The sequence below is a fragment of the Garra rufa genome, chromosome 14 (assembly GCF_049309525.1).
Source record: "Garra rufa chromosome 14, GarRuf1.0, whole genome shotgun sequence".
Lineage (NCBI taxonomy): Eukaryota > Metazoa > Chordata > Actinopteri > Cypriniformes > Cyprinidae > Garra > Garra rufa.
Genome location: NC_133374.1, coordinates 24,964,315 through 24,986,969, shown reverse-complemented (window position 1 = coordinate 24,986,969; position 22,655 = coordinate 24,964,315). Strand labels below are relative to the sequence as shown.

Here is a 22,655-nt window from a genome sequence, read left to right as displayed (position 1 = left end):
TCAGCCTTCAGAAGCATCAAAAATTGCAGCTGGCTGGTTGCTGGATGGAAGTGTATGTTGAATGTAAAGAACAGATCTTGTGCTCCCCATGCAAGAGAATCCAATTCTCTTAGGACTCGATGTTTTATTCCACTGTGGACCATTGCCTTCTGCTTGATATGAATTGGTGCTTAGTTTAGAAACTAGCAGCTAGATGCAAAAATATGGTTTAAATGCACAGAAAGGAGAGACAACTTGGTTCCTGTTCAATTCAATTCCCTCTGACTGACACACAAAGTGAAAACAATTAGCGTCTAATATAGCATCCGCCACGCACCGGTGTCCCATGAGTCACCACCTTAGTTTCATTCATGCCAACATCGTGACAGTTCAAAACCTTAAAACCAAAATGCCTGGGATAATATACAATAAACGTTGTCTTGCAGAAATAATAATTGTATTGCATCAGAAACCTAGCGCCTCTGAACCTTTGATGTGCCCTCACGTTAGCGCATATGGAGGAAACTTCAGTGCAGAAGCATCATTAGAGGTGTCCTCTAGTGCTACAGTGCCCTCTGCTGTTCACTGCACAACACCTGCAGGGGACTATCAGATATAGTAACCAGTGTCGGAGTGATTAATATTAATGCATAATGAAAAATTCATTAAAATGGAACAATAACAGGACTATATGTTAGCAATATAACTTCCTGACTTGAGGAATCAGATTAAAATGCTTTAGGGTTGTATAACGACAGCCTAATAAAGCTTAGAACAACAGTAGTCTAGCCAATAAAAAAAGCGATCTGTCTTCATATGCTTATAATTCAACACTTATTTGTCAAAGAAACAAACATAATGGTCTAAGCACTGATTATATCAGGTGCAACAAGGGTACATGTCATGATTTTGAATAAATAACTTTAATAAGAGTAAAGCAAACACATAAAAATGCACATAATCAACTAAAATAGAGAACAGTACGCTTGTTAAAAATGAAAACAGCAGTTGATCAGAACAGCATATATTCCATATGTAACCAACCATGTAATGATTATGCTCAAATGAAAGCTTTAGATGAAAGCTCACCCACATCTTTGACTCAATGAACATGATGAAAACAAAATGGAAAAATCATCATGTATAAAGTGCCTGTTGTTACAGAAAACAGAGACCTACTATAAAGTGCATGATTTCAAAATGCAAAGGGAAAAACTTCTGGGTTATGACCTTTCATAGTTATTCTCTTTAAAAGTTGGACCATATACGCTGATGTTATTCTCATATAACTGTTTGATTCCACAGTCATGGTAATACATCAAAGAACTTACTCTTCACCCGAAAACACAAGGCAGTGGCTCCTATTGCACCTATGACATTTTAAAAGCCTTTGTTAATTATTCTTACATCATCGTTAGAGTATTTTTGCAATCTCTGACCTCTAGTAACAAAATAACACTACTAACACAACACACTTTAACAAATCAGAGTAGCCATAACCAATTACCATATTCAGTGAGTGAATTTCCAAATTTGCACAGTGTTAGCTTAAGCCGTTTGAACTGTAGTATATAGAGTATGCAGAGCATACAGTGATAAACACCCTTCAGTGAACAATTAAAGCATCTTTTAAATATTATTTTTATCTGATTAACAGTAGAAAACCACTGCCCTGCAGAGGTCATATATTTCAGGTTATTTATTTTAGGTATATTTATTTATTAAAAATCGGTCATTCGGCGTAAATCTGCATCTCGGGTCTGAGCTCTGTCTGATGAAACCCTGTGTGGCCCACAGCTGTGGAATACAGTCTATTACTATGAAGAGGCATGCAGCCATAGTTTGGAAAAATGCCTGAACTAGCTCGGCTGGAGTTAGGAACTCTCGAATGTATGGATACATAGCTATCGGAATAGTCCAAGTGAGAAGGCGCATACACACTACGAGTTCTTGTCCTACTTTGGGAAGAGAACGACTGTCTGTGGTCCCGCTCCAGAGTCATTTTCGCTTGCCCAGATGGATGGCGTGTTTTAACACTCTGCGATCTCTTAGACCTCTGAGGGTCCCTGCTTATTGCACGAATGTACTGGTACTCTTCTTTAGAGTTGCTGAGAGTCTTATACATCATCCTGTCCTGGTTGTGTTTTGCAACAGCGAAACTATCACTGGAGCCAGTGTGTTTGAAGTCAGGGCAGCTGTATTCCTTATGTAGGGTCAGGTTGCGTGGCAGTGCTGTGGACTCGAGCCTGTGTTGAGGATAACCGTGCATGGATCGACTCTGCTTCATTATAAGAGCCGATTTGGCTCCTTGCCCACCGCCATGCCTATCTGACGTTGAGGGCATAGGCATATCAGGCTCAGAAAGTGGGTGCTCTGGGGAGTAATGTGACACCATTGTCACCCTGTACTTCCCATCAGCCCCTTCAGTTGAAATCAGCATCTCCTTCCCAGAGTTTGACCTGCTCCTAGTGTGCATCATTTCTTGGCACTGACGGTCGCCTCGTAGAAGATGGGGCTGGGGCACAACTGGACCCAACGGCCTTTCTTTGGCTGCATTTTCCTGCCTAATGGACTGACTGAAATGTCGATCAGATAAACCAGAATTAAAAGCCTCGTAGAGAGAAGGGTTCTTCATTCTTGGCTGGGGACCGACATCTCTGGACATGAAATCGGGATCATTGTTCACCGGAAGGTTCCGTAGAGGCTTATGGTAGTTCTCGGTACTACCCATCACCTTTGATGAACGAGAAGGCAGTTTGCTGAGAGTGTATGAGAGAGTGTATCCATGGCTGTTCTCTCGGTTTTGACTGTATCGAGCCTCTGAATAGGGGCTGTACCTATAACGAACCTTCCCGTCTTCAAAGTAAGGTCGCACTTGCTGGATATCCGATGGCGGAGGTTTTGGGTAGGGTTTGCTCTGGCTGCCTTGACGCTGGAGAAAGAAAAACCTGTCCTCTGGTGGAGTGTGCATTGAGCGTACTCTCCGGATAGTGGGGTAGACGGAGGCTCCATCCAATGGAGGATACCTTGGTCCTCCATGTTTATGAAGACCAACTGAGGAGTAATCTTCCCGTTGACCCTTATATTTAATGGACTGGTGCAGGGATCGTGGCGCAAGGGTATTGCAGTAGTTTCTTGAGAGAACTCTTGGATGGGGACGCCCATCGTCAGGCTGATAATTAGGGGTGCTTTGCCCAACTGGGGTTGACCACTGTTGGGGATAAGCAGACCTTTGGTCTCTGGGTTTGTACTGATACACCACATTTGCCGGAGTACTTGATGCTTGCGGAAGAACTTCATGCACTGAGGCAGGCATGGATGTTTCTGCCAATATGGCTCGAAAGTTGCCAGCGTTAGCAGCCTGCTTGTTGTGCAGCGCTTCAATGGCTGAATGATTATCCAAGGAAGAGTATCTCTCTGAAGGAGCTGGCTGTAAACTTCCACGTACCTCCATTTCCGCATCAAGGCTTGATCCACCTCCATCTGTACCAACTCCAACATGGCGGATGTTATCCCTCATAGTAGCCTGGCTCTCTGGAGCTCGTTGAATCTCTGGATCTTTGCGAGGAGAAGGCACATGGGTGCACTGGCCACCAGCTGGTGCATCACAACCATCAGAGAAGCTGAGGCCGCTCTCGCTGCCATGGCAGGCGCAGGTGCTGCGTAGGCTGCCTGCATCGGTGTGGCTCTCAGTAGACATGGTGCTTGATGGATCTGGGAAGGTCCTGCTAGAGACATACCGTTCCTCTCTATCAGAGGATGTCTGCAGAGGAGGAGGAAACTGAAGTGTGAAGAGTGGGTTCTGATGATGAACTGGAGATATAGGTGTGGGAGGTTCAGAGCTCCCACGTTTGCTGAGTCGAGTGGCCTGTTGGGCAGTTTCAGCCAGCGCTAGAGCTAGCATACGAGCTGCACTCTTTACTGCAGGTTGGGGAGTTATGAGAGACACAGACCTCACCAACCCAGGCGTGCATTCAAATGTCACCGCACCTAGATGGAGAAAAACAAACCAATATACTTTTAAATAAAGGAATACAGAGTTATAATAAAACTTGGAAGTGTGGTTAAATGCTAGCTTTGCTAACTTTCCAGCATTTGCAAAATATCCTGTCCTAAATAACAAATTCCTTCATGTAAAATACTAGCTTAGCTAACATTGTTAGTTTTCTCTTGCAAACATTCCCAGCAAGGGGTATTCATACCATTAAAGGATTAGTTTACTCCCAAATTAAAGTTTTCTGATAATTTATTCACTCCCCTGTCATCTAAGATGTTCATGTCTTTCTTTCTTCAGTCGAAAAGAAATTGTTGTTTTTAAGGAAAACATTCCAGAATTTCTCTCCATATAGTGGACCAACATGGATCAACAGGTTGAAGGTCCAAATTGCAGTTTCAACGCAGCTTCAAAGGGCTCTACATGATCCCAGTCAAGGAATAAGAGTCTTATTTAATAAACTGATAGGTAATTTAAAAAAAAACCATTTATATACCTATACTTTTTAACCACAAATGTTCATCTTGCACGAACTCTGTGATGCACCTCTACACCTTTACACATTACGTAATCACGTTGGAAAGGTCACACGTGGTTAGTACCCTGGTTCAAAAATCTAGGGTAGGGCGAAAAACTCACATTTTGTCCTCCAACTTCAAAATCGTTTGACATTGTTGTTTTACCATTTTTTTGTAAAGGGTGTTTGACTTTCCTTGCACGTTGTAAACACTGTATTGGTACTTCTGCCTACATCACACTCTCCAACATTACTACTTAATGCTTGAAGTCGTGGATGCAGATATAGTTTTTTTTTTAGAAAATGACGATTGTTTCACTAGATCGTGTAGAGCTCTTTGACGCTGCATTGAAACTGCAATTCGGACCTTCAACCCATTGAAATCCACTATATGGAAAAAAAAAAATCCTGAAATGTTTTTCTCAAAAAAATTAATTCCTTTTTGACTGAAGAAAGAAAGACATGAACATCTTAAATGACCAAGGGGTGAGTAAATTATTAATTTATAGATTGATAGATGAACCTTGCAGTGGAACATATGTTCCTTTTAATAAATATATAGATAATTTGATTATTTGGGTAAATGTAAGTAAATCTGGTGCTGACCTGAGTCTGCTCTTCTGTGCTCCTTGATATCTGTGGGTCTACTTTCTGCTTTGCAAAAGCTTGCAGAACGCTGATGGCCTTCACCACCTTTTGTGGACACACTGGACTTTTTCACAAGGGATGTAAAGTCAGAAGGGCAGGACACAGTACTACTCTTTGCCACTGAGCTCTTTGCAGTGCTCACTTGGCCAGTCTTAGAGGTGCCCAGTTCCAGATTATTAAAGGCTACTGGCACTTTAGAGGGTTTGTGATTTGCATCTTCAGACCGCAAAGGGATAAGATCAGGTGGCTGGGAGGGACTCGTGACTTTGTCTGAAAGCTCTGACTCAGTGTGGCTGCCTCCCGCCTTCTTGCGACTGCCTCTTTTCTTGCTTTCAGATACAGTGGGATCAACCAGCTGCGTGGACTGAAAGGCCAATGGGTCTATGTCTAAGGAGGCTATGCCTATAAACTCAGCATCTGCTGCAGGATGGGGTGGAGATATAAGAGCTGGCACACAAGAGGAAGAGGAAACGGTGTCCTTCTTGTGGTCTTTGAGACTGGGACGGGAGTCTCCAGTCAATCTGCTGTCCAGCAGCTCCTCATTGAAGGAGATTGATAAAGCATCACTGGTAGAGAGTGGTCTACGTGGACGATAGATATTTGAACCACCTGAGACAAAATATCAGAGATCAGAACATGGATGAATATATAGTAAAAACTGTAAAACAGCTGACAAGTCACTGGAAACATCATGTCAGCAAACACCGGAGACAAATGAACTCACAGAGACAAATGTGATATCTCAGAAAGCAATTTTCAGTGTTAGGGAGTAGAGAGTGGTATAAAAAAGATTATAACACCTTTAAGTATGAAAATGAAAAAAAAATTGGATTTTTACCCTCAAAGTTATGTGAAGAGGACAGAGATTCTTCACTTTTAGCAGATCGTAGTGTTCCACTGTCTCCTCTACCACCTATAAAAAGAAGCCAGAGTTTAACGACTTTTAGGAAATGAACACTTTTATTCAGCAAGAATGCATTAAATTGATTGAAAGTGACAGTAAAAGCATATATATTCCTACAGAAGATTTTTTCATCAAAGTCTCAGGAAAAAATAACATTTGATGATGACTAAAATTGCCTTCAAGGTTAGGCAGCTCACTAGGATTTAAAATAAATATAGGTTGATATTGAGAATCAAAGCTGCACCTGGAAGAGGAGTGGTTTTCATCTCATTGGGCTCACTGGGATGACGGTGCAGTTTGGGCTTGGCAGTAGCAGTAGACTTTCCCATATTAAAGAAGGAAAACCAGTTTCCCACCGGAGACTTCTTTGACCTGGTCGAGCCTTTTTTCCTGCATTTACCAGCAACAATTACTACTTCACATCTGGATTTTTTCGAATACCACAACACTAAAACCAGTACAAACTGACAGACCTCTCTGAGGGGAAGTCTATGACGGTGTGGAACTTGCCCTGCAGGGCAGCAGGCCCCTCTCCCACATCGATATACTTGCTGTCCGGAGATACCGGAGAGGTGAGCTGGGCTTGAGTCCGGGCCTGGGCTTCCTCTAGAGAAAGCAGCTTGGTGGATGGAGAGCTCACAAGTAGAGACTTGGGTCGAGCTAAAGTCGTGTGGCCTGTGGATTCAGGTTAGAGTTATGAGTTCATTTACGATCCTCATTAGTAGAGTTTCATCTCAAAATCAATTCTGGTGGGAGGAGAATTGCAAAGGCTCATTTCTCACCTGTGCTGTGGCGGATCAGAGTGCTGAGTTTGGGACTGAACAGAACGTCGACGTGATTAAGGATGAACTCCACAACAACCGACTGAACACGCACTTCCATGAAAGCAGAGGTGCCGCTGAAACACGCCGACTCAATCTGTCTTGACCTGCAGCAGTTGAGTAAGAATGAATGAATGAATGCAACACAACATTTATGACACTAATGTCAACTTTAATTTACCAAAAAGTACTACTGAAGTCACCTGAGAAGATTTGGAGCCCAGACAATTGCAAGATTTTTGCAGTGCATGTTGGTGATGGCACTGTAGGTTCCCATGCGAGATAAATGTCTCATGAGAAACTCGAGAGTCCTGGAAATAAAGCATAAGAACAAGGTTTCCATTAAAGGGATAGATCACCCAAAAATTTTAATTCTGTCATTTATTACTCACCTTCATGTCGTTTCAAACCTGTAAGACCTTTGTTTATCTTTGGAGCACAAATTAAGATAATTTTGATCAAATTTGAGATACAGAGAATACTTTTTTTGTGTGCAAGGAAAACAAAAATAACGCTTTATTCTAGGGATGCTCATTTCGGTAAATTTTCCTGACCGACAACCGCTGCTCGTTATCCGAACATTAACGGTTAACTGATAAAATTAGAATAATAACTTTGTTTAAAATAAAAATAGAATGCACGAGTATCTGTGATGATACATTAAAAATACAAGCAAATGTTTTATTTTAACGTGCAAACAGCAGCATACAGAGCAACAACAAAAACTGTATTGACATATACTCAAATTATCACGCATCAGCAGAGCTTCTGAACAGAGAAAATCTAAATAAAATAAAATAAATAAAACATATAGGCCTACACTGAATATATAAATTAAATAACTATCTAATTAAGATGACAAAACTAAAACACACTGGCGCTTTGAAGAATGGTACCGGTCTTGTTCTTCCCTATAAAAATATATAGCAGGCCAGCCAATACCTCAGTGTGCCTAGTTTTTAACATGTGGATATGCTGTACGGATAGACTGGACTGCTGCCTGTGAACTGTTAGATCCGCGACAAAAACCCTTTCAATTTGTGGTTCGGGACTTCCATCCACTGTCATATGGTGTGGAGAAGCGCGTGTTTTACAGCGTTCAGCAATAGCCAATCACAGACATATACTGCATGTTGATTTGATTATCACTGTGGCCAATCAGAGGAGGCTATGTTACAATCCACTCACCACCCAAAGTGCCGGTTTCAGTTTAGCTGATTTCTACACTTTCGCAAACTTTCTCATTAAAACAAAGAAAGTGTAGGCATTATATAAATAAGAGATTAATTGTGCAGTGTAAAGGTTATTTTATTACTTTTTAATAACTTTATGAGATTGCGATGAACTACTCTAGGATGAGTGACAGCTTCAGTGATTGTAAGGGGAGCGCCTATTGCGCACTTTCTAGACTATAATTCATTCAGAATTTGAATACATTCACTCACGGATTCACTCTCTAATAACCCAATATCGCCACTTGCCATTGAGTTGCATATACTACATCAGTTAACTAAGTGAAGGTGAAGCCACACTGCAAGTGTTGACACGCGTCCATGAGTAAACAGATAACTTACAAATAACATTATTTCTTTCACCATGCAGCAAATGTAAAAAAGAAAGAAAAAAAAACTTTTAAACCGTTTAACTGATAGTAATAATCGGTTAAAATTCTTACTGTCGGTTAAAGATTAAACGGTCAATATGAGCATCCCTACTTTATTCAAAAATTTCTTGCCTTGTTACAAAAGTAACAAGGCGCATCTAGATTCTACGTCAGCTTCTGCATTAGCAGCACCACACACATGTCGTAGTATTCTTGTGAACACATGTTGAAGACTGAAATTGTTGAATAAAGTAATTATTTTTGTTTTCTTTGCACACAGAGTATTTTCATAGCTTTATAAAATTCAGGTTTCACATGGACTTTTTTAACAATGTCCTTACTACCTTTCTGGGCCTTGAACGTGTCAGTTGTGTTGCTGTCTATGCAGGGTCAGAAAGCTCTCAATTTCATCAAAAATATCTTAATTAGTGTTCTGAAGATAAACAAAGATCTTACAGGTTTGGAATGACATGAGGGTGAGAAATTAATGAGAGAATTGTCATTTTGGGGGGAACTATTCCTTTAATATCATTATGTATTTCAGGCAAAGTTCAACCAAAAACTAAAATTCTCTTTCATTAAATCTGTATGACTTTCTATGTTTTGTGGAACACAGAAGATGATATTCTGAAGAATGTTTTTATCTAAAACATCACTGGTTCCCACTGTATGAACAAAACTGTATCTAACAAAACTGTATAAACAAAAAATATGTTATTTAAAATATCTTATTTTGTGTTCCTCAGAAAAACCACCGTTAATACAGGTTTGGAACAACATGAGGGAGAGAAAAATTACAGAATTTCCATTTTTGGGTGAACTATCACTTTAAAAATTAAAGAATGATGTAATCATCTGATGAAGAGAAATCTGCACTTCTCTTTCTCATCAGAAGAGGATGCTGTGCGCTCATCTAACCTGTAATGCGGTGGAGGCAGCTGCTGTATGACGTCATGGACTTTGACCAGCCTGTCCTCGTCAGTGGCTGCTGATACAGCATCCTGGGAAAATATGGCAAAACATCACCTCTGTGTTCTGATATTGGTACTACACAGTTTGTGCATACGTGTGTTTGTGTAGCAGTGGTTTGATGCTTACTGAAAATTTCTCATATAGCTGGTAGGTCAGCAAGGGGTTGGGCAGCTCCCGGAAGTAGAGTTTACACAGCGATCCCACAGAATGAATGTCCTGGACGTAGTTGTCCTTAGTGAGATCTGGAACATGCTCCGAGTCAAACTCGTGCCTACAGACACAAGAGGGTAATGCAAATCAGCATATTAAAATGATTTCTGAGAGATCGTGTGACTGGAGTAATGACTGGAGTTTGCCATCATAAAAATAAATTACATTTTAAAATCTATATTTTATTTTATTTTGCAATTATATTTTTTAATAACTGTTTTTTAGTCAAATAAACGCAGCCTTGGTAAACAAAATTATGGAAGCCCTTTCCGTCACTGAATAAAAAAAGGTTATTGCGACTTATTACGGTATCTCAGAATTCTAACTTTAAAAAAAAAATTACAGAATTGCATGATAAACATGAAATTCTGACTTTTTTTCTTCAAAATGTAAGATATAAATGTACAATTCTGAGAGATTAAGTCAGAATTGGGTGATATAAACTAGGAATTGCGAGAAATAAAGGCAGACTTTGCCAGAGAAAGGAGTTTGTATCTTTTTTCCTTACAATTGTAAGTTTACATGTTGCAATTCTGACTTTTTTTTTTTTCACAGAATATTGTGAGATAAAAACTCGCAATTCTAACTTTCTCACAAATGCGAGCTTGTATCTCGCAATTTTGACTTTTTCTCAGAACTGTAAGATATAAATTCACAATTCTGAGAAATAAAGTCAGATGTGGGTGACATAAGCTTGCAATTGTGAGTTATAAAGTTAGAATTGCATGGTATAAACTAGCAATTGCTAATTATAAAGTCAGAATTGCAAGATATAAACTCACAATTCTGACTTTTCTTAAAATTGCCCAATAAACTCACAATTGAGGGATTTAAATGTAATATTGTGAGATAAAAACTCACAATTGTAACTTTTTTTCTCGCAAATGTGAGCTTATATCTCGCAATTTTGACTTTTTTTCTCTCAGAACTCTGAGATATAAACTCACAATTCTGAGAAATAAAGTCAGAATTGGCTGATATAAGCTCGCAATTGCGAGTTATAAAGTCAGAATTGCGAGATAAACTAACAATTCTGACTTTTTTCTTAGAATTAAAAGAAATAGTTTCTCAGAATTGTGAGATATAAACTCGCAATTGCAAGTTATAAAGTCAAATTTTAAGGAGGAAAAAAGACTGATGTTCTCAGAATTACGAGTTAAAAAATTGAAGAAAAAAATAAAGTTGAAAAAAAAAGTCAGAATTGCGAGTTTGTATCACAATTTTGAGAAAAAAGAAGTTTGAATTGTAAGACGTAAACTCACAATTGCAAGAAAAAAAGGCTTCCATACATAGCACACTTTTTATTTAAAATCTTACAATACAAATCTTTTAACAATAGTGGGTTTTTTTTTTTGTTTTTTTTTCCAGGCCTGAAAAAATAAATAAACCTCACCTCAGTTTCTGAATGTTAGACGAAATCCCAGATAAGCGGTAAATCCCATCCACGACTCCATGTCTCTCAATGAACTCAGTGCAGCTTCTGATGACCTGTGGAACTGTTGGAGCAACACATGAAATCTGCACTTTAAATACTCTATGAAAGATTTAGATGCAGTAAACATCCTCTAACGTCCCTCTCCTCTTACCATCATGGCCTGAGTTAAGCAAATGTTCTCCAAGGTCACAGCTGAACACTCTCTCTTTTAGGATACCTCGCTGTTTCAGCTTCTGCTTGGTAGGACGCGACTTCATGAACGTGCGCAGAAATGTGATCAGCTTGCCATGCTTCTTAGACACTACAGAAAATAGAAAATAAAACTTTTAAATCAGTGCTGCCAGTTGGTAACAAACTGATCCTCTAAATATGCTAAAGCTGATTTACAATTTTATTTGAAACCATTTTTTTCTTCTGCTTCAAAACAGTCTTAATAGTACTAAAAGTAATAAGTTGTAATGTTTCAAATCCGTTTTTAATTACACTGATCACCTGTTGAGTCAGTATTATACCTTAATAAACTAATTAAATAATCATCAAGTGTCATCACTGTAATTGATTAGGGTGTTATAATTATCTATACTTTTAAAGTAAAATGAAATATTTATGGCAAAAAGTGTGTACCTGGTTTGGTCAAAGAGTTGGTCACATTTGAGGGAATTTTCTCACTTATTAGTTCCACACATTCAGAAGGAAAGAATCCCACCTGCGAATGGAAAAATAAAACAATAAATGCTGTGAATTCAAAACAAAACTCATTTAATTTCAACAAGGTTAAAATTATCATAATTACACTCTTTAAACAGTCTGAAATCTCTTAAAGACACAGATTTGAAAGGTCTGTGAATCCCTCTGTATATAAAATCGACAATCTTGCTGCAGCACAATATGAATAGATTATTTATAGTCCTGTATATCAGCAGCAATTGCTTTATGACACATTTATCACCACTAAATTCCCCCCTTATCAGCAATAAGAAACACTGAGTGTAATGAGTCGATGTTTGACTCAGATGTGACATAAAAGCTGCAAAAACAAGTTTCAGATGTATAGCAAAGTGTTGACAGTTTTCCAACACATGGGTTTTTCATGAAACTTAAAAAAGGTCAAATAAAATTAAAAATGTTTTATTTGTATTTTTAAAAATGAATAAAAAATAATAAATAAAATGAAAATATTAAAACAAAATTATAAAATAAAATACAAAAATAGAATAGAATAAAATATTAAATGAAAAAAAAAAAAATGAAAAAAATATTAAAATAATTAATTATATATATAAATAAAGAAAATCTAAAATAAAATTTATAAATAATAACAAAAGAAAATAAAAGAAAATCGAAAATAAAATACATAAAAAAACCAAGAAAATAAAAAAGAAAACCTAAAATAAAACACAATAAAATAAAATAAAATAAAATATTAAGATCAAATAAAATGGAAAGTATTCAATGAAAATATTAAGTAAAAGTAAATACAATACAAAAAGAAAATATAAAATACAAAAATAAAATAAAATGTTACATTTCATATAATATCTAAAATAAAATACAATACAATTCAAAACCGAAATACAATCATCAAAAATATATATTAAACAAATAATAATATAATATAAATAATAAATACAAATAATATTAAAACATTACAATAAAATAAAAAATATTAAAATAAAAAATAAAAATATATGAAAATCTAAAATAAAATACAAATTATATTAAATTAAAAGTAAAAAATATTAAAATAAATATAAAAAATAAAATACATAAACAAATACAACAATAAAAGAAAATATTAAATAAAATACAATATAAAAATAAAATACAAATGAAAAATACAATATAAAAAAACAAAATTAAAAAAATAAATATACACAAAATAAAATATACAAAATTTAAAAAAGCAAATACAAAAATAAATCAAATAAGATAAAAGAAAATAATTAAATGCAAATAAAGAAATAATAAAACTAAATATTAAAATATTACCATAAAATAAAATATTAAGTATTAAATGAAATTATTAAATAAAATAAAATACAATATAAAAATAAAATAAAAACACAAATAAAAAATGAAATAAGATAAATATTAATAAAATAAAATAATAAATAAAATAAAATAAACTAAAACAATAATAAACAGTATACTACACTTACTTGAAATCCATGTTTGCCCCTCCACCAGCCAGTGTCTTCTTTAGGAGGCATATCAATCACTGATACAATGTCTCCGACCTTTGGAAGAGAAATTATGCTTCAGTTACTAATCTAAAATATTTACAAAACCAAATATATTTAACATGCAACCACATTTTTTTAAACAAATATATAACCTCAAAAGAGAGTTCATCTGCTGCTTGGGCGATGTAACGCTTTATAACATGGGCCGCAGCTACAGCAGGAACATTAATAGAGGATTCATCGTGAACCAGAAGGTGATTCCCTTTGTTATCAATCTAGGAGAGTGAAGAAACACATATCAAACATATGAACTCATGCATATTATCAGTTACTCATAAAACATCACCTTATGCAGTGATTTCATATTTCCTTTTACGCCAAAGGTGCAGCATCAGTGTGAAAAACACACAACACGCTGGGAAAGAGCAAGCAAACAGCTCATGCGACTGAGCACGCTGAGACACGTCAAATCAGGTGTCTCTTATCCTTGTTAATGACTAACTGCATATAAAAAAAAATGGGTGTGAACTGTTGTTTTATACACTAAGGTCTGAAGTCTGTCCTACAGTGGGATTGTGTTTTATGAGACATTATGAGCAATTCACTATTGTTAAAGCAAAGATGTGAAACACACCTCTTTTGTTAAACACGCCGTGTCACTGTCAATTCGCTGCCAATCGCACCTGTATTTATGAGGCAGGATTTGGGCAGGCAGCCATAGGAAAGCAGTCAGGTGTAGTGTAGGTTAAAAAAGCAGGAGTGACATTTATACCTCCATCCATGTGAGTGCTGGCCCGCAGTTGATCTTGTTATCAGCGATGGCTGAAAGACGGGAAATGTACGCTGTAAGCATCTGGGAAAGTGTCTGTGGAGAAAGAACAGAAACTGAGCAGGGATAATAAACAAAGAGACAATTTTCAACACTCTCATTGTGCTCCCTTTGAGATATAAGCCCTTGATTCTACACAATAGCTCTGTTCCAAAGCCTAGAGAGTGGCCTTGTTGTCTGCCATCTACTGTACTTTCTAAAGAAGCACCCTTACTGAAATAGATCAAAAGACTGATTTAATATGATCTACATAGGCAGCAATACAGTGTAACACATAAATAGGGTAGATCTCTGTACAGGAAGCACGTGTGAGATGTTAGTATGTTGCAAAGGCTACATTCACACTAATGCGTTTCCAGTTTAAAACGCATAACTTTTGCTACGGTTTCGCCTGTTCTTTACACTACTACGACCTTTTCGAACTTTGAAAATGGAGATTTTTGAAAACGCTGCAGTCCCCGTTTTAGTTTGAAAACTCTTGGGTTGCATTTCAAACTGTTTACTAGTGCGTTTTTGTTTTAAAAAACACGATTTTTGATACGGTTGCGCCTGTTGTTTGCACTTCTTCAGCGTTTTCGCCGCTCAAAAAAGGAGACTTTTGAAAACGTTGCAGACTCTGTTTTAGTTTGACAACCATGGGGTTGAGTTTCAAGCTATGTTTCCACTAGTGCATTCTCATTTTAAAATGCATAACTTTTGCTAAGGTTACACCTGTCTTTTACACTACTCCGGCATTTCGATCCTCGAAAACTGAGACTTTTGAAAACGCTGCAGTTCCCGTTTAAGTTTGAAAACTCCTAGGTTGCGTTTCAGGCTGTTAACACTAGTGCATTTTTTTTAAAACGCATGACTTTTGCTATGATTGTGCCTGTCGTTTACACTACTTAGGTGTTTTCGCCGCTCAAAAAAGGATACTTTTGAAAATGTTTTAGTTTGACAACCATGGGGTTGAGTTTCAAGCTACGTTTTCACTAGTGCATTTTCATTTTAAAATGCATTACTTGTGCTACAGTTACGCCTGTCATTTACACTACTTTGGCGTTTTCGAGCACTGAACTGGAGACTTTTGAAAATGTTGCAGACTCCGTTTTAGTTTGAAAACCCTAGGGTTGAGTTTCAAGCTGTGTTTCCACTAGTGCGTTTTCATTTTAAAACGCTTAACTTTTGCGCATAAACGGTTGCGCCTGTCGTTTTACACTACTCCGCCGTTTTAGGTCCTCGAAAACTGAGACTTTTGAAAACACTGCAGTCCCCGTTTTAGTTTGAAAACTCCTGGGATGCATTTCAGGCTACATTTCCACTAGTGCATTTTCGTTTTAAAACGCATATTTTTTGCTACGGTTTTGCCTGTTGTTTACACTACTATGACCTTTTCGACCTTTGAAAATGGAGATTTTTGAAAACGCTGCAGACCCCATTTTAGTTTGAAAACTCTGGGGTTGAGTTTCAGGCTACGTTTCAACTAGTGCGTTTTCGTTTTAAAACATAACTTTTGCTACAGCTACACCTGTCGTTTACACTACTCTCCGTTTCAAGGGTCTTTTGAAAACGCTGCAGTCCCCGTTTTAGTTTGAAAACTCTTGGACTGCATTTCAAACTATGTTTACTAGTGCGTTTTTGTTTTAAAAAACACGATTTTTGATACGGTTGCGCCTGTCGTTTACACTTCTTCAGTTTCCACTAGTGCATTCTCATTTTAAAATGCATAACTTTTGCTACGGTTACCCCTGTCTTTTACACTACTCCGGCATTTCGATCCTCGAAAACTGAGACTTTTGAAAACGCTGCAGTTCCCGTTTTAGTTTGAAAACTCCTAGGTTGCGTTTCAGGCTGTTTACACTAGTGCATTTTTTTTTTAAACGCATGACTTTTGCTATGGTTGTGCTTGTCATTTACAATACTTAGGCGTTTTCGCCGCTCAAAAAAGGATACTTTTGAAAATGTTTTAGTTTGAAAACCCTGGGGTTAAGTTTCAAGCTACGTTTCCACTAGTGCATTTTCATTTTAAAATGCATTACTTGTGCTATACAGTTACGCCTGTCTTTTACACTACTCCGGCGTTTTCGATCCTCAAAAACTGAGACTTTTGAAAACGCTGCAGTTCCCGTTTTAGTTTGAAAACTCCTAGGTTGTGTTTCAGGCTGTTTACACTAGCGCATTTTTTTTTTTTAAACATATGACTTTTGCTATGGTTGTGCTTGTCATTTACAATACTTAGGCGTTTTCGACCATTGAAAGGTTAAGGTTAAGTTTCAGGCTAAATTTACACTAGGGCATTATCGTTTTAAAAACATAACTTTTGCTACGGTTGTGCCTGTCGTTTACACTACTCCAGCGTTTTCGACCATTGAAAATGCAGACTTTTGAAAACGCTACATTTTAGTTTAAAAATGCAGGCTTGTATTTCAGGCTATGTTTACACTTATATATTTTCATCTTAAAAAGCATAACTTTTGCTACGGTTACATCTGTTGTTCACACTACTCCGACGTTTTCGACCCTCGAAACTAAGACTTTTGAAAAACGCCAGGATTGAGTTTCAGAGTATCTTCACACTAGTGCGTTTTTGTTTTAAAACACATAACTTCTGCTATGGTTGCGCCTGTCATTTACACTACTTTGGCGTTTTCGAGCACTGAACATGGAGACTTTTGAAAATGTTGCAGACTCCGTTTTAGTTTGAAAACCCTAGGGTTGAGTTTCAAGCTGTGTTTCCACTAGTGCATTTTCATTTTAAAACGCATAACTTTTGCGCATAAACGCCTGTCATTTTACACCACTCCGCCGTTTTAGGTCCTCGAAAACTGAGACTTTTGAAAACACTGCAGTCCCCGTTTTAGTTTGAAAACTCCTGGGATGCATTTCAGGCTACGTTTCCACTAGTGCATTTTCGTTTTAAAACGCATAACTTTTGCTACGGTTGCGCCTGTTTTTTGCACTACTCCAGCATTTTCGATCCTCGAAATCTGAGATTTTTGAAAGCATTGCAGACTCCATTTTAATTTGAAAACTCTGGACTGCATTTCAGTGTAAACAGACCAAAACGGAGACTTTTGAAATTGATGGCGTGGCTGCCCACATTCGCTCTATGTATCCTTGATGACCGTGTAAACCACTGGTCTTAAACTCAATTCCTGGAGGGCCACAGCTCTGCACAGTTTAGCTCCAACCTTAATCAAAGACACCTAATCCAGCTAATCAAGGTCTTCAGGATTACTGGAAACTTCCAAGCAGGAGTTGGAGCTGGTTGGAGCTAAACACTGAAGAGCTGCGGCCCTCCAGGAATTGAGTTTAAGACATCTGGTATAAACAATAACATCATGCTCATTGTTGTACCCATAGATATGTATAGGTAGATGCCCCATTTGACCACTCCAAGCACGTAGACAAATCCGCTATCTAAATAATAGGGCATCTACCTATACATATCTATGGTTGTACCTGCATGAATGGTCATGTGACATGTATTTTGGCTTGTGTAGTGTGGACAGAGATCACAGTGAAAACACCAGTGTAGACAAGGCTCGTTTTTGTTTTAAACTAGTGTAAACAGGGCCTAAGCTATTTATTTTCGACATACATTCATGATTTTAGAAAATAAATTTTTAAAGAAGACCAACAGAAGCTATTAAGTTGTTAATCATTTGTATTGTTTGTATTGTCACAATAATGGCTTACAAGTCTTTAAAGGATTACTCCACTTTCAAAATAAACATTTTCTGATAATTTACATTTATAATTTATTTTATAATGTCCAAGAAAGACATGAAAAACTCTCATCTCATTTTCTCCTCCAACTTCAAAATTGTCCTACATCGCTGCTTTACCTTTTTTTGTAAAGGGTGTTTGACCTTCTTTGCACATTCACTTTGTAAACACTGGGGTGGTACTTCTGCAGTGATATAGGATGATTTTGAAGTTGGAGGAGAAAATGAGAAGGGAGTTTTTCAACATATCCTAACTGTATTGAACTGATGTGCATCTCAGAGCTGGACAAGACAAGCATTTGAGGTTAAAAAGTATATAAATTGTACATTAAAAAAAAAAATTGTTTCGCTAGATAAGACTCTTATTCTTCGGCTGGAATCTTGCAGAGCCCTTTGAAGCTGCACTATATGAAGAAACTATGTTTTGAGCACCACTGAAGTCCACTATATGAAGAAAAATCCTGGATTGTTTTCCTCAAAAAAATTTCTTTGCAACTGAAGAAAGAAAGACATGAACATCTTGGATGACATGGGAGCGAGTTTTTATTTAGTAAGTGGAGTAATCCTTTAACAAAGAAAAAAAAACCTATGAAATACTTTCAGAACCAAACAGTGGGTGAGCAGTGTTAGACTCTATTGAGAAAATTGTCTTTTTTAATTAGATTGAACTTTTCACCGATATTTTTCAGTATTGAATGAATTATATGAGCATTTTCTACTTTCAGCCATCATTTTGAATTTTCGCACTGGGATTGTCCTCCAGGGAAACATGTAGACAATGTACTCAATATATATATGTGTGTGTGTGGTGAACCAACCTCGGGTTTGTCCTTCAGGCTGTCTATTCGGGGCAGCTCAGGAAGCTGAGAGAATCTTCTATCATAGATACAGAGGTGGAGATGCTTGTCAAAGACACGAAACTCTTCGTATGAACGCCTCACTGTCCACTTACGACCCTAAGACACATGAAAAGCAATAAGAGTGAATTTTGGACAAACAGTCATTCTGTATTAAGAAGAGAGAGTTAGACTGACATCAGATCTCCTTGAGAAAACTGAGAAAAGATCTCCTTTTTAAAAACAATAATAATTAATAATAATAATTTTGTTATAAGGTGTTCAAAAATGTATATTTTTTTTTGTTTCAAATATTAAATCGCAAGCAACTAATTCAGCAAGGACTAAATAAGTCCAAAGTGACAGTAAATACATTGTTAAATAATGGTTTTTAAATAAATGCTGTTCTTTTGGCCTTCGTGAATTTTTACTGAAAAGGAGACCATCACAAAAACATTAAGCAGCACGACTGTTTTCAACATTGATAACAGTAAAAATGTTTCTTGAGCGGCAAATCAGCATATTAGAGTGATTTCTAAAGGATCAAAAGACTGGAGTAATGATGCTAAAAATTCAGCTCTGCCATCATTGTAATAAATTACATTAAAAAAGTAAATAATTGTAATATCTTATGGGTTTTCTATGCACTTTTGCTTCAATATGTAAATATTTACTTTTTTTTTGTCTACTGTAGTCTCAGTGGTAGCCTATAGCAGAATCATAATCTCTCTTTTGCTTTATACATTTCTATTGTTGCATGGTAGCATCATAACACCCAGTGTTTGGTTAAGGAGGCTGAATTCAGTAGCTTGTATGTCTGTGGTTTGTAGATTTCATACAAGTGTAAAACACTGAGATTTGCTCCAGTGGTGGAGCAAATGGTGCAGAAACAGCAGAACGGGACTCTTCTAAATCCTTTTAGCTCTCACAAGTACCAGTGCAAAAGCAGCCTTTGAATTCATATTTTTAGAAGTTCTGTGGACGAGTATAAAAACCAGCCCTATTGTTTTGGTGCAGCACCGAGAGCATTTATATTTTCAGCTTTGTCTTCATCTTGGCTTCAAACCCCACTTTTAAAATCCTGTCTTTTCCTAAACCCATACACATTCCATGAAACAGATAAATTGCTGTGCAAACTGCATGCGGTTGGCCTGCCTGTTTGATCTGAAGCTCTTAAAGGTCTTTTTATAACTTTACCATTTTTCCTAGGCTTAGGCTTGCTCTGTTGCCATAACAAATCAGCGATCCTGGGATGATATTTCTTCTGCTCTGTGACACAGAAAGGGCTACCCAGGTTCTATTTTTTTTTTCTCTATGAAAATTTCTCTGTGAAACAAGCTTACCTGGCAACAGATCTGGACCAGATACACTGACTCCTTTGAGTCCAGGCCATTGTGTGTGAGGTCGTTCTGATCCTCAGATAAAGACAGCTGTGAAGAGACACAAAGAGAGATTCTGAATTTTTGAGTATGCGTTCATACTCTTATTACTATATATTCAATAGGGCTGGGTTTTGACACAAATTTCACAATTGTGATTCAATATAGATTATTCTGGATACACATCAGGTCGAGTACATCCCAAATTTTCTCAAGGAAAAAAAAAATCTCTCAATTACACTGTAAAATACACATGAGAGTCAGTTGGTACCACAGTACTGTAATATTAAAGGTTGAAATGTATTTATTTGCTTGGGAATGCTTAAATTATACTCAAAAAAAGCCTTTATAATAATAAAGTTACAATTACATAATTATATTTCGACACCAAATTTATTGAAATATAAACATTTAAACGGTAGCCGTTTAAAGAGTAAAAAAAATATAATGATATAATGTTATATGGTGCATTTATTTAGCAAAATGCTCTCTCTGGAGTTTATCTTTCTAGCTGACTAGTTTTTGGTCACCAAATGTTTTTTCTGAGGTAAATGTGACGTTACGTGACATTGTTTACAAGCTGTTATATTGACGTCTTTCCGCGGTTGAAACACTGATTGAGCGATCACGAGACATGATACACTGCAAAAATGTTTTTTTTTTTTAACTTAGATTTTTTTTGTCTTGTTTCCAGCCAAAATATCGAAAAATTCTTAAATCAAGAAAAAATAAGTCAAAATTAAGTGCATTTTTGTTTGAAACAAGCAAAATAATCTGCTAATGGAGTAAGAAAAATAATCTTGTTTTCGGTTTGAAATAAGATTTGAATTAAGATTCTCTTGAACTGAGACGCTATAGCGATATGTCACTCCACATTAAACAGCGCCAAAACGGCATTTCACTGGAAAAATGCTTTTCTTAATTAGGTTTTGTCTTGTTTCCAGCCAAAATATCTAAAAAATCTTAAATCAAGAAGGATTTTCTAGACGAGTAAAAATTATTTTCTTGTTTTCAGAAAAAAAAAAACAAGTAAAATTAAGTGAGTTTTTTTGCTTAGAACAAGCAAAATAATCTGCCAATGGGGTAAGCAAAAAAAAAAAAAAAAAAAAAAAAAATCTAATATTTCAAACAAAAAACAAGATTATTTTTCTTACCCCACTGGCAGATTATTTTGCTTGTTTCAAGCTAAAACGCATTTAATTTTGACTTATTTTTTCTGAAAACAAGACAATATTTTTTACTCGTCTAGAAAATCCTTCTTGATAATCCTTTTCGATATTTTTGCTGGAAACAAGACCAAAAAATCAAAGTAAGAAAAGCATTTTTTGCAGTGTTATTGTTTGAATATTTTAATAAAATGGACAGATTTGAAATCTGAGAGTTTGTTCATATTAAAAGTAACAAAGCACAAAGCTTATTGCAATTTATTAGATGGAAGGGGTGCTACCCTGCTGAAAAAAAAAAAACAGTTAAAACCAGCCTAGGCTGGTCTTAGCTGGTTTTAGCTGGTGGTGGACAAAACCAGCCAACAAGCCCAGGTTGGTTTTAGCTGTTTTTTTTCAGCAGGGTACAATCTTTAATAAATAAAAGACTAATCAATTCTTGGGATTTAAGAATCAATATTGTTTCGTAAAAATAAGAATGATTCTTTTATAGAAATACAAAGATTGTGTAAAACATTTAAGGCTAAGACCTTTAAGTGGTGCATAGAAGCGTGGAAATGGTAGAAACCACGATATAAAGCAAAACTAAAAGCATTAAAATGAATAATGGCATGTAAAAATCTTGACTAAAGGTCATCAGCTCCAGAGAGAGAATGAGAGAAATACAGACACACACTCCTTGCTGCAGCTGGAACTGCAGTTGTAATAATAGATTTTTTAAAGCTGCAGAAACAGGCCCTGATAAGTGACACACAAACAACAAGACATCTACATACGACAAAAAGAAGCAAAAAAAAAAAAAGCCAGTACACCACCCCTCAACAGTGTCTGATTCTTTCTGGATTCACAAAGCCAACACATCAAGGAATATTCCCAAAACACTCGTGTAGCAGTTCTAGTGCAACTTTATAAAGGCTTTTCCTCAGAAGTTTCCCACCGCTGCTGGCTGAGCCCAACATTATATGATCCTCCTCTATAAAATATCACAACATCTACTTGTCCCTGCAAATGTAAGCCAACCCGTGAGCCCAAAAGCTGATGTGATTCGGGCGTTTCAATATGCAAATTAAGCATTTAGTCAGGCAAACTCCTTTGTAGTGTCTGCTGTAATTTACTTCTCTGCATCATCTCAGTAATGCAGGCTCCCCTTGCATCATTCAACACACAACACACACACACACACACACACACACACACACACACACACACACACACACACACACACACACACACACACACACACACACACACACACACACACACACACACACACACACACACACACACACACACACACACACACACACACACGCCTTCACATCAAAGACAAGAACTGCATTGCTTTAATTGATAGAAAATGCCGATCCAACACTGAGCCACTTCAAAGATGCATTAAACAAATGAAAGCATTGATTATTTATAGATAAAACTAACAGAAACTTACACACGCTTTATTGACCTACATAAGCTCTATA

The 22,655-nt window shown here is 36.8% G+C and overlaps 1 protein-coding gene across 1 annotated transcript in view; it reads right to left on the bottom strand.

Moving 5' to 3' along the window:
• Window positions 1–883: 883 nt before the first annotated feature.
• arhgap32a (Rho GTPase activating protein 32a) overlaps window positions 884–22,655 on the bottom strand; it is a 47,006-nt gene continuing 25,234 nt past the window's right edge. Inside the window, exons 6-22 of the mRNA XM_073817571.1 lie at window positions 19,982–20,068; window positions 18,621–18,758; window positions 14,039–14,131; window positions 13,419–13,541; window positions 13,243–13,320; window positions 11,708–11,789; window positions 11,235–11,384; window positions 11,042–11,144; window positions 9,565–9,709; window positions 9,385–9,467; window positions 7,067–7,174; window positions 6,825–6,970; window positions 6,516–6,717; window positions 6,287–6,432; window positions 5,977–6,051; window positions 5,097–5,747; window positions 884–3,969 (exon numbers count right to left, since the gene is read on the bottom strand). Coding sequence (XP_073673672.1) covers window positions 1,712–3,969; window positions 5,097–5,747; window positions 5,977–6,051; window positions 6,287–6,432; window positions 6,516–6,717; window positions 6,825–6,970; window positions 7,067–7,174; window positions 9,385–9,467; window positions 9,565–9,709; window positions 11,042–11,144; window positions 11,235–11,384; window positions 11,708–11,789; window positions 13,243–13,320; window positions 13,419–13,541; window positions 14,039–14,131; window positions 18,621–18,758; window positions 19,982–20,068 — 4,668 coding nt within the window. The 3' untranslated portion in view covers window positions 884–1,711. The remainder of the gene's footprint in view (window positions 3,970–5,096; window positions 5,748–5,976; window positions 6,052–6,286; window positions 6,433–6,515; window positions 6,718–6,824; window positions 6,971–7,066; window positions 7,175–9,384; window positions 9,468–9,564; window positions 9,710–11,041; window positions 11,145–11,234; window positions 11,385–11,707; window positions 11,790–13,242; window positions 13,321–13,418; window positions 13,542–14,038; window positions 14,132–18,620; window positions 18,759–19,981; window positions 20,069–22,655) is intronic.